This window comes from Parus major, chromosome 11, assembly GCF_001522545.3.
Source record: "Parus major isolate Abel chromosome 11, Parus_major1.1, whole genome shotgun sequence".
Classification (NCBI taxonomy): Eukaryota; Metazoa; Chordata; class Aves; order Passeriformes; family Paridae; genus Parus; species Parus major.
This window is the reverse complement of record NC_031780.1, coordinates 4576825-4592648: the sequence shown is the minus strand read 5'-3', so window position 1 is coordinate 4592648 and position 15824 is coordinate 4576825. Positions and strand designations below refer to the sequence as shown.

Here is a 15824-nt window from a genome sequence, read left to right as displayed (position 1 = left end):
TAAACATCTCCACGGATTGTGATTTCACCATTTCCCTGGGCAGCCTGTTCCGATGTCTGATCACCCTTTTTGGGAACAAATTTCTCCTAATGTCCAACCTAAACCTCCCCTGGTGCAGCTTAGGGCTATTTCCTCTTGTCCTGTCGATGGTTGCCAGGACAAGAGTGTGACTCCCCCCGCTGCTCCATCCTCCTGCCAGGGAGTCGTGGACAGCGAGAAGGTCCCCGCTGAGCCTCTTTTTCTCCAGGCTGAGCCCCTCCAGCTCTCTCCTGGTGCTCCAGCCCCTTCCCCAGCTCCGTTCCCTTCTCTGGACCTCCTTTAGTGACATTCCAAAGCCGTGAGGCGACAAAGCCGAGATTTCCGCGGGCCGTCCCCGCCCCGCCCGCGGAGGGGCCGCGGTGCCCGAGGGCCGCCGGGCCGGGCCGCCCCCGCGGGGCGGCGCGGGGAGATGATGCCGGGAGATGATGTCAGCGGCGGGCGGGCGCTCAGCCATGGTGTGAGGGCAGGGACTGAGCCGGCCCGGCCCGGCCCGGCTCGGCGGCGGCAGCAGCACCATGTCGGGCCCGAGCGCCGTGTCGGACCCGCAGCACCCGGCGCGGCTGCTGCGGGCGCTCAGCTCCTTCCGGGAGGAGACGCGGTTCTGCGACGCGCACCTGGTGCTGGAGGGCGAGGAGATCCCGGTGCAGAAGAACATCCTGGCGGCCGCCAGCCCCTACATCAGGTACGGCCGGGCCCGCAGCCCCCGGGGGCCGCTCGGAGGGGCCGCGCTCCGGGGAGCGGGGCCCGGGTTATGTAAGGAGCGGGATCCGCGGCGTGTGAGGACGAAGGAGTCAGGGAAGGCCGGCGGGGAAGTCTGCGGACCCTGGGTGCGCCTCGGCCCGGAGCTGGCCCGAGCGCTCCGGGAGGGTGTGGAGTGTCCCTCTCCAGAGCCATTCAAACCGCAGCTGGACGCGATCCTGTGTCACCTGCTCCAGGTGACCCTGCCTTGGCAGAGGAGCAGGACCGGGTGATCCCCGGAGGTCCCTTCCAACACCAGCTACTCTGTGATTCTGTGGGAGCAGCTGCTGGGCCACCTCCTTCCCTCCTTCCCTCCTTTCCTGCCTCCGGCCGGTGCCGCCCGGCCCCTCCGCAGGAGCCGTCGTGTTCTCGGCATCACACCGCTGCTTTTTCCAGCTCTGAGGGGCTGTCACCCACCAGGGGAAAAAATCCCCCCCCCAACAACTTCATTGCTGCCAAGAGCCTGATGTGAACAAGTAACCTCGAAAGGATGAGCTGTGAGGATGGTGAGGGAGGTGTCCGGCCGAGGGGCAGCATCCCAGGGGCATTGTGAGGTGCTGCTGGGCTGTGTGTGTCCCTCGGCCGCACCGAGTCAGCACTTCAGCATCATTTTTTTTCTCCTTAATGCCTTTTAGCAAGACAGGGCTCCAGGTGGTGGTCATGGGTTCTGAAGTACATTGGCTTCTAAATTAAGAAATAAAAATACAGGTTTGTCTCCCCATCACTTGTGCCCCCCCCATCCAGGAACATCACTTGGAAATTGCCAGAGGGACAAAGCCTGGCTGTGCCAGGATCGCTGGCAGCTCTTGGCAGGGGTGTCACCAGCATGTGCAGTCAGAACTGTGCCACTTGACAGCGAGTGCTGGGGAGGACGAGCTGCATTAGCACAGTCATGGTTTCTGAGGTGCCTGGGAAGCAGCTGCTCCTGGGTTGTGTGTGCAGGGAAACCCAGGTCATGGAAATCCTGCTGACATCTGTTTGACCCCATCACACTCAATGCTGACAAGTCCAGTGACATCAGGTGAAAATAATATATCCTCTGTGAGATGTTATGGTACATATCTGCATGCCAGAGAGGGTAAACAAAACATACAAGTGGTTAATTTCAAAGGGTTTTTAAGTCCACTCATTTGCAGGTAATAAAGGCATTTGTTTTGTCTTCATGTGTAAAGTAGGGGCAGACCTTCAGTACCATTTAAACACAAGATTAGCATAAATCTGGTAGCAGACTTCTTGTACTGTTTGGACATTTCTTCCAGCTGCTGCTTCCTGTGAAGTTGTCATAAAATTTGCATTTTTTGCTAGGTGAGGATAGGGATTCTTTATGCTACAGTCAAAAAAATGCATCCTTCTGCAGTGTCACATCATCTGATTTTAGGCAATATGGTACTTTGGGTAACTGTTGTTGTACAACTTCAACATTCTCAAGTACAAAAATAAACTAAAAATAAATAGAATATGAAGCTGGTAAATAACTTTTAAATAGCAGTGATCATGCACAGACTTAAGTAAACAGTTCTCTGCACTGATTGAGCTAGCAGAACTGAGATATGAAATAAAATGCACTGAGAAGGAAAATCATCAAGAATTTGCAAAAAGGACTATGTACTACTAATAATTTTTTGTTGCTACTTGTTTTGAGAAGCAGGTTGGGAAGACTGTGGTGAAAGAAATCAAAGATATGAAATAGAAATGAGCCATTGATTCATGCTCTTCAAAATGCCTGAATGCTTTTTAGGTCATTTGCCATCATATTTTAGATGACCATATGCCTGACATTGAGTTTCAGAAGAATTGCTGTAGGTGGTAAGAGGTCATGTCCTTGGAAAAACTGCTGCTCAACTGTTACAGCAGGATGAGTTTACAGAAAATGTCTATTTTTTTACTGTGAAAAAAAATGCTTAACTAAAAGATACTGTAGATTATCCTATGGAGAAGTCCCTTTTCACAGAATTTCATTTTAAATTTTGCATTTTGTTAATCTCTGAAAAACATACTGGGGAAACATGGGTTAATTGTGTGTGAGAGGAATAAGAGCTCCAGACACAACTACATTAGCAACAAAACTTGTAGTCATTAGAGTTGTGGTTTTTTTAAACTCAGAATTGTTCAGGTTCAAATCTCATGAAGGAACTCATTAACTATGTGTGAAAGTAGGTTACATGCATTAATATATAAATATGATTAAGTGTGGGGTTGGTTTTTGTTTTTTTTTTTTGTTAAGCTTACTCATGTCTTCTCCTCAGGCTTTCAAGATGTAAAGAACCAAAAATACGTATACCTAATTCTTATATGGCACATTAGGAAACACACTTGTATTACCTAACTTTGCAGAGCCTAATTGTCACTTGCTGCCTGTCTTTCTTCTTTTTATCACTCCAGGATCTCTCTCTTAGTCCAGCTGGTCTTCACATGGGGTAGAATTGGTGAGGTATGTTGCCAGTGTTGGAGCATTGTGTTTTCAGCCAAGGGTAATGTTTCAGTGGCTCTTTTTGGAGATTAAATTAATCTCCACCTCATACCTAGTCTGTGCAAGTCCCATTTATTTTGAGTGCTGGTTTTTAAAAGCAAATCAGTTTAGGCCTCTATGTAAACAGTTATTGCAGGAGACACAAGAATTTTCTGCCTCTGTATTTTAAGGGTAGCTGATTCCAAAGCTTTGGTACCACAGGCTGTTACAGTCTCCAAATGCCAATTGATTCAGATTGTTCTCATTTGAAAAATTCCAATATAAAGCTCGGAAAAATCCATTAAGTAATTTCAGAAGTAAAACTTGGAATAAAACTTGAAGTGAAGCAGTGGAAGTATGAGTTGATGTGGTGTTTTCAGTGTCTGGCTGTGTCATTATGTGCTGTGGCTGTGGGCAAGTTGGTGGGCGAGTTCAGAAACTGTAGGGTTTGCATGAATGCCTAGTTTAGGGTGTGAGTAGGAAAATAAGTAGGCATGAACTTTGTGAGGGGGTGGTTGGGTGTGAGCAGAGTCTGTGTGTGCTGAAGGATTTGTGCAGCCACAGAGAGAGGAGCGTTACCTGTTTTTTAGTTTTGCATGGAAGCTGTTTGGCTGACTGGTTATGAGTAGGACACTTGTAAATTAGAGTGATGTGTTTTCCCACTAGTTATTTGGCAACTGGATTATCCATGCAGCTCAAAGATAGCAGCTTCAGTGGGGAGAGAAAAAAAGGCATGAAGGGGCACAGAAACATATTGGAAGTGTTATTGGTGTCATGGGTCCCACCTGCCTGTCTGACCCATAGGGTGCCTTCTGCAAGTACAGAAAAATAAAAATGGCCTGTTTCATTTTCATTTTCAAATTTTACAGTGGGACCAGTAAGAAGTTTAATTTTTCTGGTAGTCTGATCCTTGAGGTCTTAGCTCAACTGCTTAATGCCAAATGGTTTGGTAGCTCTCTCAGGGCAGTGAGGTCTGGGGTGGTTGTGTGAATTCCTACAGAATTCCCATATATGAACAGGTTTATCTAATCCCTCTGTGTGCCCCTGGAGCAAATCCTGCCATTTACAAAGCACAGGAGTCTCCCTGCATATCTCTTAACATCTTGTGGTATGTTCCTGAGCCTGAGAAAAGGAGGGTTCCTCAGGAAGAAACCGCCACAGGACAAAGCGTGGTTTGGCTCAAGGTGATGTTGCTGTGCATCCCAGAGCAGTTATATTCAAGCCAGGTTAGCTCTTGGCTTTCTCTTCTGTAACAAATCAGCCAGAAACCTGCACTTTTTTTTGGTAGCACTCTTTGTCCTGGCAATTGCCTTAGTGTAGATCCATTGCCCTGGTTTAATTTATTTAGTTTGAGAGCCTGGTGTAAATGACAGTGGTGTAAGAGCAAACCCAAACAAACCATGCTTGCACTAGTAAGTTTGGCCTGAGTTGTGGCATCAATCTGCCAACCTTTTATAGGATAGATTTGGTCCAAGCATTCCTGGTATCCTCAGCAGTAGCAGCAGATGTTCCCATCTGAACAGATCTGTCACTGTCTGGCATGAGTCGTTCCTGGCCAGCTGAAACTTGCAACTCTTTCTATTTTGTTCACTTACTGTCTGCGTGCCTGGATCACAGGGAGCATGTGGGAGCTACCTGAACAAAGAGGATATTTAAACCCACATTCTTAGACAAATTTAATGTTACACAGAGCTTGTGCTGCTGCATTACAAATTGAATTAAGACATTTTTGTCACCTCAGCAAGTTTTGTCTTTGATTTTCATGCATCTGCGTGAGCAGATTACAGATGCCCGTATGTGTTCTATACTATTCCCCAAGGCTTTTCAAACTCAGTAATGGACCAGTAATCATATTTAAATCTTTTTTTCTGATGAGTAAAATATAACTAAGAAAGAATGTAAACATAAGGTTAAGTTCATATTATTTTTATGTATTTATAAATAGCTGTACTGCTTGTAAATATGTCCTGGTCAGAAATAACCTGACAGCATTTGCATCTTCTCACTTGACCTGTTCAACCTTCTGACATCCCTAAAACACTGCAGACCTTGTAAGACCCTGCCACAGCCAATGCTGAAATAGATTTCCATGGAAATTTCGGGGGATGTGCCCCCCATCTCTGACCTCCTGCCCTTCCTCTGTGTGCTGGCACTTGGAGCATTTGCAGTTGGCACAAGGGGAGCCTGCTGAGACTGCATCCTTGTGTGAGTGTGTCTGGGAGCATCCACAAGTGCTGGTGTGGGAGGTGGGATGGGATGTCCCTCCTCCCACCTGTCCACCCTGGAGCAACTGGGCACTTCTTGTTACACCTGTTGGACAATGAATATTGTAGAGCAAGGTCAAGTAGGAACCAGGAGCTTCTGCTGCTCATTTCCTGGTACCTATTTGGTTTTTAGTGACATTTATAGAGATCTTTTATAGTGTTTTAAAACTTTTATTCAGTTTGGGATGACTACTGAAGTCAGGAACACATGGCAGCTGGGGCTGGGAGCTGTTTGGTTGTCAGAACCCTGTGCTCCCAAGTTCTGCTTTAGCCAAATCATGCTGTACTGGTGCCAGGGCTTTTTCCCTCTTCACTGGGTGTGCAGGGCAGTGTTGTGGTAACTGCACTGTCAAGGAGAGCTCTAAAGCCATTGTTGTCTTCAAAGTTTCTTTTGAGAAGTTTGTTTCTGGCAGTCTCCTGGGAGCTTTGGAGGCTGCCCTGGCAGTAGGAAGTCAGGAACAGATCAGGCCAGAATTTGCTTCCAGACTTTGTTTTTTTAAGTTGGGCATAGTTTTGTTTTGGTTTTGATTTTTCAAAACATTGAATTGAAATGCTACCTATTATGTTTTAATGGTAGCTGAGTTGTAAAGTCTCTGTGACTTTGAGAGGCAATGAATCAAAATAGTTGCCTTGGCCAGAAACTCTCTGCCTGGCACAACTCAGAAGTGCCTACATGCATGTTATGTTTGGATAAGCAGTTGAGGGGCAACAGTGATAAAGGTATGTTAAAAGTTTATGGTTTAAAAAGGGATTTAGAAGCCACTATACCAGGCTTGAATGGGGAGTTGTTAATTATATTCCTGCTCCAACAAGCCCCTAGAGATTGCCTGAAGGGAAGAAGCCATAAGGCTCTTACCCAGCCCAAAATAGTAAAAAAATACAGTTGGGCTGCTGCTACATGTCAGACAAAGGGAGAACTGGGAATCAGAGCATCTTGTTTACCCAGGAAAACTAGAGATGAAATTTCTTGTCCTTTCTTTGTATCTGGAGACGTGCAGCTCATCTGCATGCCTGACGTAAGAGGCGAGCTGGGATGGAAGGTGTGGCAGGATGGGGCTGCTTGGGATGTCTGGGTAATTTATACTCTGTAGGTTCCCTTTACACTTGTGTTAATTGCCTTGTTTGGCAAAACTTTTATTATTAAAAGAACTTTTTTTTTTTTTTTCTTGATTTAGAATGTGTTTTGTGGCTGGAACAGGGCTGCTCTGAAGTTGCTGATGTGTCTGGAGCTGATGAGTCTGAAATGCTTGACTTGTGTTTTGGTTTTTTTGGTAATGTTTGTTTTTAATTCTTTGAACCTGTTTTGTTTGTGTTTGTCTCAGCTGCAGTTACTAAAGGAACTTTTTCCTGGGGTGGACTGACAAATATGAGTGGTAATGAATGGTTTGAAAGGATTTGTTTCCTCACTCAGTTCAGACTCTTACTCTGAGTATTGTACAGAAGTTTCTCACTGTGCTGGTACTGAGTACCAAAGTAGTGCTACCCATGCACAGGAGAGTCTCCACTCCTGTCTTTGCCTCTCATATTTTATCTTTGCCATGGCTTAATACATCCAAAAACCCAAAATTAATCACTGCTTATGCACAGCTCTGAAAATCCTTGTCCCTGTCAAGGAAGTATGTCCTTAATACCATGTGGTTAGTGGCTGGTTTATGTCCTCAGGCACATTGGTTTACATCCCCTGGATGATGTGGGCTGCCTGGTGCAGCTCTTGTTTATGGACATGGGGAGTGCTCTGTGTTGGAGACTCCTGTGCTGATGAAATCCATGTTCCTGGTTCCTTTTTCCTCTTGGCCATGGCATTGCTTTCTGTGAAAGTCTTGCTGATCTGTGTTTTCCAGCTCTGGGCATATCCAGAATTCCGGTGCTTCCCTCAGTTGGATTCCACACATCTTCCAGCTGTTCTACAATACTATTGTGCACTTAAAATTTTGTCCATTTGACTTTGTACTTACCAGCAATTATGAAAATCTTTCTCTGACTCTGTTGCTTATTCCTCCCATGTGTTGTGAGGATAAGTGAGGTATAAAAACCTGGTTAATCCAAGTTTTCCCAGCAGCTCTATTGGTGTTTGTTAAATAATAATAATATTAGTAAGTTACAGGAATATTTGGGTTATTAGACACATGCTACACAGCATTGCATTTCATAAATATATTTAACAGCAAATTTGGCAGCATGGGTATGGCACTATACTTGTTTCTTCTAAAAAAGCATTTTTAACAAGTTCAAAAGTAGAGTTAATTTGAAAGAAGACATATTTCAAGTAAGACACGCTTCATTTCTTGGCTTAAAACTCTACTTCAAAAATGTCTTCCCTTCTTTTTCTGAGGAAGTCCTGGTTCCAAACCTCTAGCTAAAAAGTGTGACTCTGCTGGGAATCGTCAGTTCAGTGAGTGGACCCAAATGTCAAGTGGAGCAGAAAAAAACCAAACTCAGAGCACCTTTCTAACCCAGTGTCAGGTTTTTCTATCACAGGAAGGTCCATCACAGATGGAACAGTGACTGCTGAACCAGATCTGCTCCACCACATCACAGGAGAGCCCGAGCTGTGCCTCGTGCCATGTGCAGGGTGCACAAACCACAGGTGCCCAGCAGCTCGTCTGCATTGCTTGTGTTTGACTTGTTTGCAAGCTCAGCTGGTGCAGTTGCTTGGTTGTTTTCCATGCTGGCTAAACAAAGCCAAAGTGAAATGAAACATCAGCTCCTTGGTGCTGCTGAGAACTCCCAGGGTCCATCCTTGGCAGTTTGTTGAGTGTGTGTTCTGTCTACTTAGGGCTAACTCACATGTTTAGGCAAGACACTCTGGTTGAAGGTAGATGTCCAATTTAGATTACAATCTAGCTCTAGATGAGCTCAGTGTAATCAGGATAATTTCAGATTTTCATGGTAAACAAGCTCTTCCTTGAGCAAAGCCCATGAGCCCTGTACATGTCCCCTGTGCTGCTGTTGAAGGAATTGCCTTGTTCCCTTATGGAAAGGGGGGAATCCACATTTTTGCCTGACTTAAACTTTTCAGTAGTTGAAAAAATTAAGTTATATGTCACAGTTTTTGTTTCTCTTAAAGCAAACACAGCAACTTCTGCAGGTTTTTGTGCTGAGCTGTTAAATGGACTCCTTTACCTTTAGATCTGAAGTTGGAGTTACAGATAATCTTAAGGAGAGAAACACAGGAGAGGCACAGCCAAAATCCTCTGAGAGCTGGCACCCTTTGCAGGGTGTGGTGAAGACTGGCTTTTATGTGTGGTGCTAAAGGCCAGGGTGCGACCTGAAAGGAAACCTTCTGATTTGGTTGTAAAATATCTTTTTGGAGGATGGCAGTGGGTGGAGTGAACTGCTGCATCATGTTTTTATGTCTGACCTGTTTAATAATGTGATTATTAAGGGGTTTTTTTGCACGTAGAAAGACCAGCCTTTATGGGAGAAAATGTTGCAAGGGTAAAGGCAGACAAATGAAAAACTTGACCATTAAAATGGCCAGTCCTAAGTAGGACTTAATTAGATTTACCATGGAAAACTTGTACTTGAAAGACTCAAAGCTACATGAGGAAGCCCTGACCAGGAGACTAAATTGACCTTATGTTTGCATCAAAACAGATTTTTTTTTTGTTTTCTCCTTAGTGATGCAAAATCTCCAAGTACTCACTTGTCATTTTTGGGACTGAGTCATCCTTGTTAACATGTTTTAGGTTTGGTGCATGTCTTTGCTGGAACCATTTGTTGGAGGTCCAGCTTCATTTTAAAATGCTGATGCTCTCTGGAGAGGGCCAAAACACTGGTGCAGGTAAAGGATAAATCATCAAACCCTGATTTTATTGCCCTCTGGTTTCGAAGGACAGCTTTGCTACTTGAGTATTAAAGTTTGCTAGTGTGGCAATACTGGCAGAGCATGTGTAGACCAGCCCTTAATGGCTAATCTGGAGCAAAATCATTAATTTGGGAAGACAGCTCCTTTCCAAGAGACAAGTGTCTCCCTCTTGTCTCCTGCAGCCTGGTTCCTGGCACCCTGCAGTGTAAGTAGGTCAGCGAACTGCGTTTGCACCGCGGTGACGTGAGAGCAGGTAAAAGTTTTGTGTTGCAGAGCATCAAACTCAAAGTGTCTGTCTGTTTTTATGATGATTTTTGGTCTGTCAGATTTTCTGATGGCTGTTCACTGTAAGTATCAACAGTCTACTTGTGGTCAATGTGGTCTGGAGCATTCTCATAGGCACAGTCTTTGCAGACAGGTGTTTTCTTGTTCAGGTTCCAATATACCTGCACTCTAAGGATTAAAGCTTTCCAAGAGTTGTGCTCTTGTTCTCTGTATAACTTATGTGGCCATACTGAAAACACATCAATTGTCTTTTCTTAATAGTTTACAGATAAGGCAGAGATTTCAAAGATTAAAATATTCCCACAAAATTATGTCTGACTCAGGAAAGCAAGTGGTGTTGGTGGTGGCCAAGTTCTTAATTTGAATTTTAATTTTGTTTGTTGTTTCATCTAGTTGAATTTTTAAAAGTGATTATTCCCCTCCTGTAAACTTTCAACTGTAAAATGTAAGAAAACCAAGTTTGCAGAGCCATAGATTTTTTTTTAGAACCTACTCCTTAAAAATCTTAACTATCCCACAACAGTGCTTTCACAGGGATTGACTGTGTGTTCAGAAGTATTGGTTGTATTTTGATTTGTTTTGCTCTTTCAAAGTTACAGTAAGTTGGAAGTTCCATCTTAATTTTAACAAGAACTGTGGACACTCTTAATTTACCTGTTGGTTTGCTTTTTCCTTGTTTTTTTGTTTTGTTTATTTTTTTTATTTCATTAGATGTAAATTGTTGTTCCTAGCAGTATCAGCATCAGTTCTTGAGGTGTTTTCATTTTGAGGATTCACCTTGCCTATACTGCTTACATATGCAGAGGAGGTACTGGAACTTTTATCCTCATTCTGCCTCATGTAGAGCATTTCAGATGACTCATTAGGATTGTATTCCTTAAGTGATGTGGAACAGCAGATTCTAAATTTGTCACACAGACAACATCAAAACACAACATCAACCCATTTGTTCTCATGCCACTGGCCCAAGGTGTTGTGTATGCCAGCAGTTTTCTTGACGAGACACAAGATGTTGGGGTGGATGTTGAGCATTTATAGAACAGTTTATGTTACTGGAAGCAACTTTAACTTACAATCATGGTCTTAATTAAAAAATGGAAATTATTGTTTTAAAGTGTGTATGGAGTCAAGTTGCTCAAAATTAAATTACTTGAGACAACAGGATGAAGTTGCCTTGTTTCATTTCCTCCAGCTCTGTCTTGGCTGTGCTCTGCTCCCAACTCCTGGCTGGGAGGGTTATTTCCTTCTAGATCTTGATGTTCTGGTCTTCCATCTGAATTAAGACTGAGGCAGCCTTTTCTGCTGTGGTTTGACAGCTTGGAGTGCTTTTAAAGCAATTAGAAATGTCTGCAGTAGGAAGCTGCCACATGCCTGTGTTGGAAGCAGCTGTGCTGCAGCTGGCGCATCTCTGCACCTTGGGTTGCCGGTTGCCACTTCCAGCTCTCAGCCACACAAATCACAGGCTGAATAAATCACCCTGAGGAGAAGTGTGGCAGAAAGAAGGCATCCTCCTTCTGGGATGCTGACAGATTGGAAAGCCTCTGCTTGAGCATCACTGGGAACTTTATTTTCTAAAGTTAAATTTGATAGAGGGCAAGGGTTAAGTATTTCGCTATGAGCTGCCCATTGTCTTTCTGAACTGGGAACAAACGTGTTTGGAAACTTTCTTGTTCTGTTTCTGTGTGTTATGACAGAGATGCTCAGGCCTCACTTGCTGGTGAGGGAGGTGTGGGTGCAGGTCACAGCTGGTGCTGGGTGATGCAAGAGGAGATGTGGCTCCTCGCCCTCTGCTTGCACATCTCCTACTTTTCTCTCCTCCTTCAGCTTTCTTTCCATTTGGACTTATGATTCTTTTTTCTTAAACTTTTCCAGGTCCAAACCTGGTTATAGTATGTCCTTGCATAATATTTTTCCTCCCCTCTTCCCAACAGCCAGTAGCTGTCCTGCAGTTTTGATGTGAGTGACAAGGAGTACCTCCAGCTGCCTTTGGGAATGGCTCTCTTGGCATAGCTCAGAAGTACTTGTACTGAAATAAATAACCTTGTATTTTATTAACCAACAAATTAAAATCATGTGACAGATGTATCACTATTGCTTCCCATGACAGATGATAGGAACAAAACTTGATCTGGGAGCTGGGGAGTGTTTTCATGAGTTGAATGTTTGCTTGGATAGTAGTGTCTTTAACTTTGAAGTAATTTGATTTGTTCTCAAGGTTATTTTTCTGCTTTGTGTTTTGGCCTTGCATTAGGGTTTAGGTAATTTCTTTTCAGCTTATGAACTGTTGATGCCTGAAAAAGTACACAGTAATTAGAACATCTACCCTGATAAGACCCAAAAGCCCTGAACAACACTTTCTTGTTACCAGGAGGCGCCAGTGTAAAGTCCATGCAATAAGGTGATTTAGCTTGGGTGTGTACAGGTGATGCTGAGATGAAAGTTAATGATAACTAGCACGAGTCCTTTCCCTAATCTCCCCATTAATGCTGGCATCAACATGCTTGTTGTATGCCTTGGACCTGTTTTAAGCCCCACACTGTGTTGGACACCCTGGGTTCTGAGGAGATACTGCTGTGTATTTGATCATAACAGCTGCTTACAGGTACCTGACTTCTGTGAGATCCAGTCTGTCTTTAATGCTAAGGAAAAGAGAACCTTGATACATTTTATGTTCAATTAAAAGAAAACACAGTTTCATCCTAGGAAACAAGAAGTGCCTTTTATTACAAACCAAGAATCCCAGAACTCAAGTGTAAATGGAGGTAGTTTGGATAGATTTGAAAATGTGTGTAAAGAAGCCTTTGCTCTGTTAGAAGTGAAAAGGCACGTTGCTCTGTGTGTATATGCTCTGTGGCTGGTTTGGAGCATGCAGACATGAAAAATGCACATTGCACATGGGCAAGGATGGTGGGGTTGAGGTACACGTTGTACGTTCTGCTGGAAATGTACATTTGGGACAGGAGTTTTCAGCTGACAAGCTGTAAATCAGTGCCTGCTATTGCAGCATGAGCTTTAATAGGTGTCACATAATTTTCCTAATCTCCTTCCAAGTGTTAGGAAATAAACAATTTCCTAATCCACGCCAGGTTGTTGTTGTTATTTGTATTGTAACTTGTGCCAGGTGCTGTACAGACAGGGGGAAGCAGCCCCAGCCCTGGTGCACCGCTACCTCTGGGTGTTCTGCAGAGCAGAAAGGGGATGTGAAGACAGAACCACAAGTATGATGAGCTGAAGGGCTAAAATTACTGCCCTTATTCACACTTAAAAATAGCTCCTTACAGACTTAGGTTTTATTTGATGTGAGTTACAGCTTACTTTGTGAGAAACTAATTTATTCCAATATGAGTAAGTGAGGCAGAATCTGCCCTTAGCTGAGACCTATTTATGTATTTGCTTAGCATGAGTGTGGATAGCAGGAGGCTGGGCACTTTCAGCTTAGCAAAGCCACAGCTTTTCACATTAAGAAACTGATTCTATCTAAGGATATATTCAAATGAATGTTAAAAAGTTTAAAAAGCTTTCATTTTAGTGTGCTGTGGTATAGATGTAGGTCACTATATATACACCCAGATGTAGTGAAACAAACTTTCTTGTCTTTATATAATGTATTCTTCATTGACCAAAATGTGGAAAAATATGTTTAAAAATATCTTTTATTAGCTCTTGTGGCTGTTTGCACCAGACTGCTGGATGCTGCTCCCTTTTGAACACTTAAGGTTGTCTCTCCTGAAAGAACTGTTTGCACTGACAGCTGGTGGAAAGCAAAGTGTCTGCTGTGCTATTATTACTTCCTCACCTTTTCCCCTAGCTCCCACCATTCTATTCACAGACACATCACAGTGCTCCTGGTATGTTTAAAGAAATGGCTTGTAAGTGAAGTGTCCACTGATGTAGATGAATATTTAAAGCTCTGCTGAGCAGCACATGGGCTGTTTCCTGCAACTGTGAGTGCATGGCTTGGTTACAGCCAGGCACAGCATTAGGCTGATAACATCATAAACTACACAAAATGGTAATGCAGTCCAAATGTTTGTGCTGCCAGTGAATATTCTGATCACATCTACTAACGCTAATTATTTTTTCCTTGGTAAAAAAAGTTTTGGTTTTGTTTTGCTTTGGGTTTTTTTCCACCTTTATCAAAGCAAATTCTTGTGTTTCATCTGTCAGCAGGGCTTCTGTTCTGTTGCAAGGTCTGAGTGAAGTTTTTGAATGCTTGTGATGAATGAGCTGGGATAAAAAATACTTTGGCTCTTTGATGGCCTGGGTAGTTTGCAAGTCTGACAGATTTGTTCAGTTTGGAGATGTGATGAGCAGTATCAGAGGCCATACCTACGTGGTAATTCAAGGCACATTGAAAGGTTTTAACATCTCTGTTGTGGCTCGAAAGATCCATATTCTGAGACGTCAGATTCTTCAGAAACTGACAGCAGGCAATGCCTGGATTTTGAACTTTCCTCTTTTTCTTTTCTTTTTTCTTAGAACAAAATTGAATTACAATCCTCCAAAGGATGATGGTTCAACGTACAAGATTGAACTCGAAGGGATATCTGTTGATATCATGAAAGAGATACTAGATTACATCTTCAGTGGGCAGGTATGGTATTAAAAAAAAACAACCTAAACCTCACTTGGACTATTTGGTTAAATAACTTGAGTTTTAACACTGCTATCCTGAAAGATGTTTAAAGCTTTGTGGTAAAATTTCTGCAGAGTGGACTGTGCATATGAAGTAGAGGCAGTAGGTTCTGCAGGAATTGTCTCTGCTCTTCTTGTGCAGCAGGGAGGACTTTAAAATTTAGAGTCAGCGTCAAATGCTTGTGTTAAAATTAGTGGCTACCTTGAGTAACCTGCTTTAAAACAGGCAGTGTTTGACAGTGGTGGCAGAGGACTGCTTTGGTAGCCACAGAGGTGCAGACCCCATGACTGAGCATTACAGAACACCAGGCACTCTCCCTCCCTGCCCCTCCTGCCCACCTCTTCTCAGATCTGCCTGCCACGAGCCTTAGCAGCCATTAAAGTTGGTGTGTCCTGTTTGTTTGGAACCAGACTGAAATTGCTGAATGAGTTTAGCATTCAGGAGAAAAAGAAAAGGCAGATTTGGCTTGAAATTCATTCCTGCGTGTATTTTAAAAAAATATTTATTTAATATAGCAAAATTAATTTTAGGTTCCTGAATGAGATGAGCAATTTTATGCTTAGTTACTTCAGGAACTTCCCAAAATTTCTGCTTCACACCTTCTGTCAAGCAAAAGCCTTTCCAACCCTGTGATAATTAATAAATGGTTAGCAATCATATCAGTTTCTCCTAATTTTTACACTGGCGTTAATACTCCATTTTTCAGCCTCTGAGAATGAGTGTAATGAATGCAGGCATGTCATGGAACAAATGAGTGATAGTAGCTATAACTTCTAAATTAATTCTTGCAGATCAGGCTAAATGAAGAAACTATCCAAGATGTGGTACAGGCAGCTGATCTCCTGCTGCTTACAGACTTAAAAACTCTCTGCTGTGAGTTTTTAGAAGGTTGCATAGCTGCTGAGAACTGTATTGGTATTCGGGACTTTGCACTGCACTATTGTTTGCATCATGTTCACTACCTTGCCTCAGAGTATCTGGAAACTCACTTTCGAGATGTCAGCAGCACAGAGGAATTCTTGGAACTGACTCCTCAAAAACTGAAAGAAGTGCTGTCGATGGAAAAGCTCAATGTTGGAAACGAAAGATACGTCTTTGAAGCGGTGATTAGGTGGATTTCTCATGATTCAGAATCCAGAAAGGTCAGGACATCCAAATGTTTGTATTTTGAACATGGCGCAAATCGGAGCGTTCATTCAAAGCAGTGGGAACTGTTAGATAGAACTATATTAATCTATTTCAAATAGATCTGTTTCTTTCAGAACTAATCTTATAGAATTTATTGAATTTTGCTTTAAATGCAGACCATGGCATTGAAGTAAAAGGCTGTGCTGATGATACGTTATCTGCTGCCTTTATTATTTGATAAACATTAAGAAAAAAAGCACCATTTTGGTATTTGATGGTATAATCTTGGTGGGAAAGCAAAAATAGCACATTTATAGAGAAACTTGGAGGACTTTGATGCATTTTCTTACTAACACTGTGTTGTGTAGTTTATTGCTCGCCAGTATCAAAAGCTCTCGAGTATTTGCTAAACACAGAAGCATCTGCACGTCCTGGTGCCTCGGTGCTGGGGGTGATTTTGTGTCCCTGCTGCCTCCG

The 15824-nt window shown here is 43.2% G+C and overlaps 1 protein-coding gene across 2 annotated transcripts in view; it reads left to right on the top strand.

Moving 5' to 3' along the window:
* Positions 1–489: 489 nt before the first annotated feature.
* Positions 490–15824, top strand: part of GAN (gigaxonin) — a 28875-nt gene continuing 13540 nt past the window's right edge. For both annotated transcript variants that reach the window (XR_004499081.1, XM_015640111.2), the window contains exons 1-3: positions 490–721; positions 14063–14177; positions 15011–15361. Coding sequence is in view for 1 of the 2 variants with exons in the window: in XM_015640111.2 (XP_015495597.1) it covers positions 555–721; positions 14063–14177; positions 15011–15361 (633 nt within the window). In the remaining variant the exon portion in view is untranslated. The remainder of the gene's footprint in view (positions 722–14062; positions 14178–15010; positions 15362–15824) is intronic.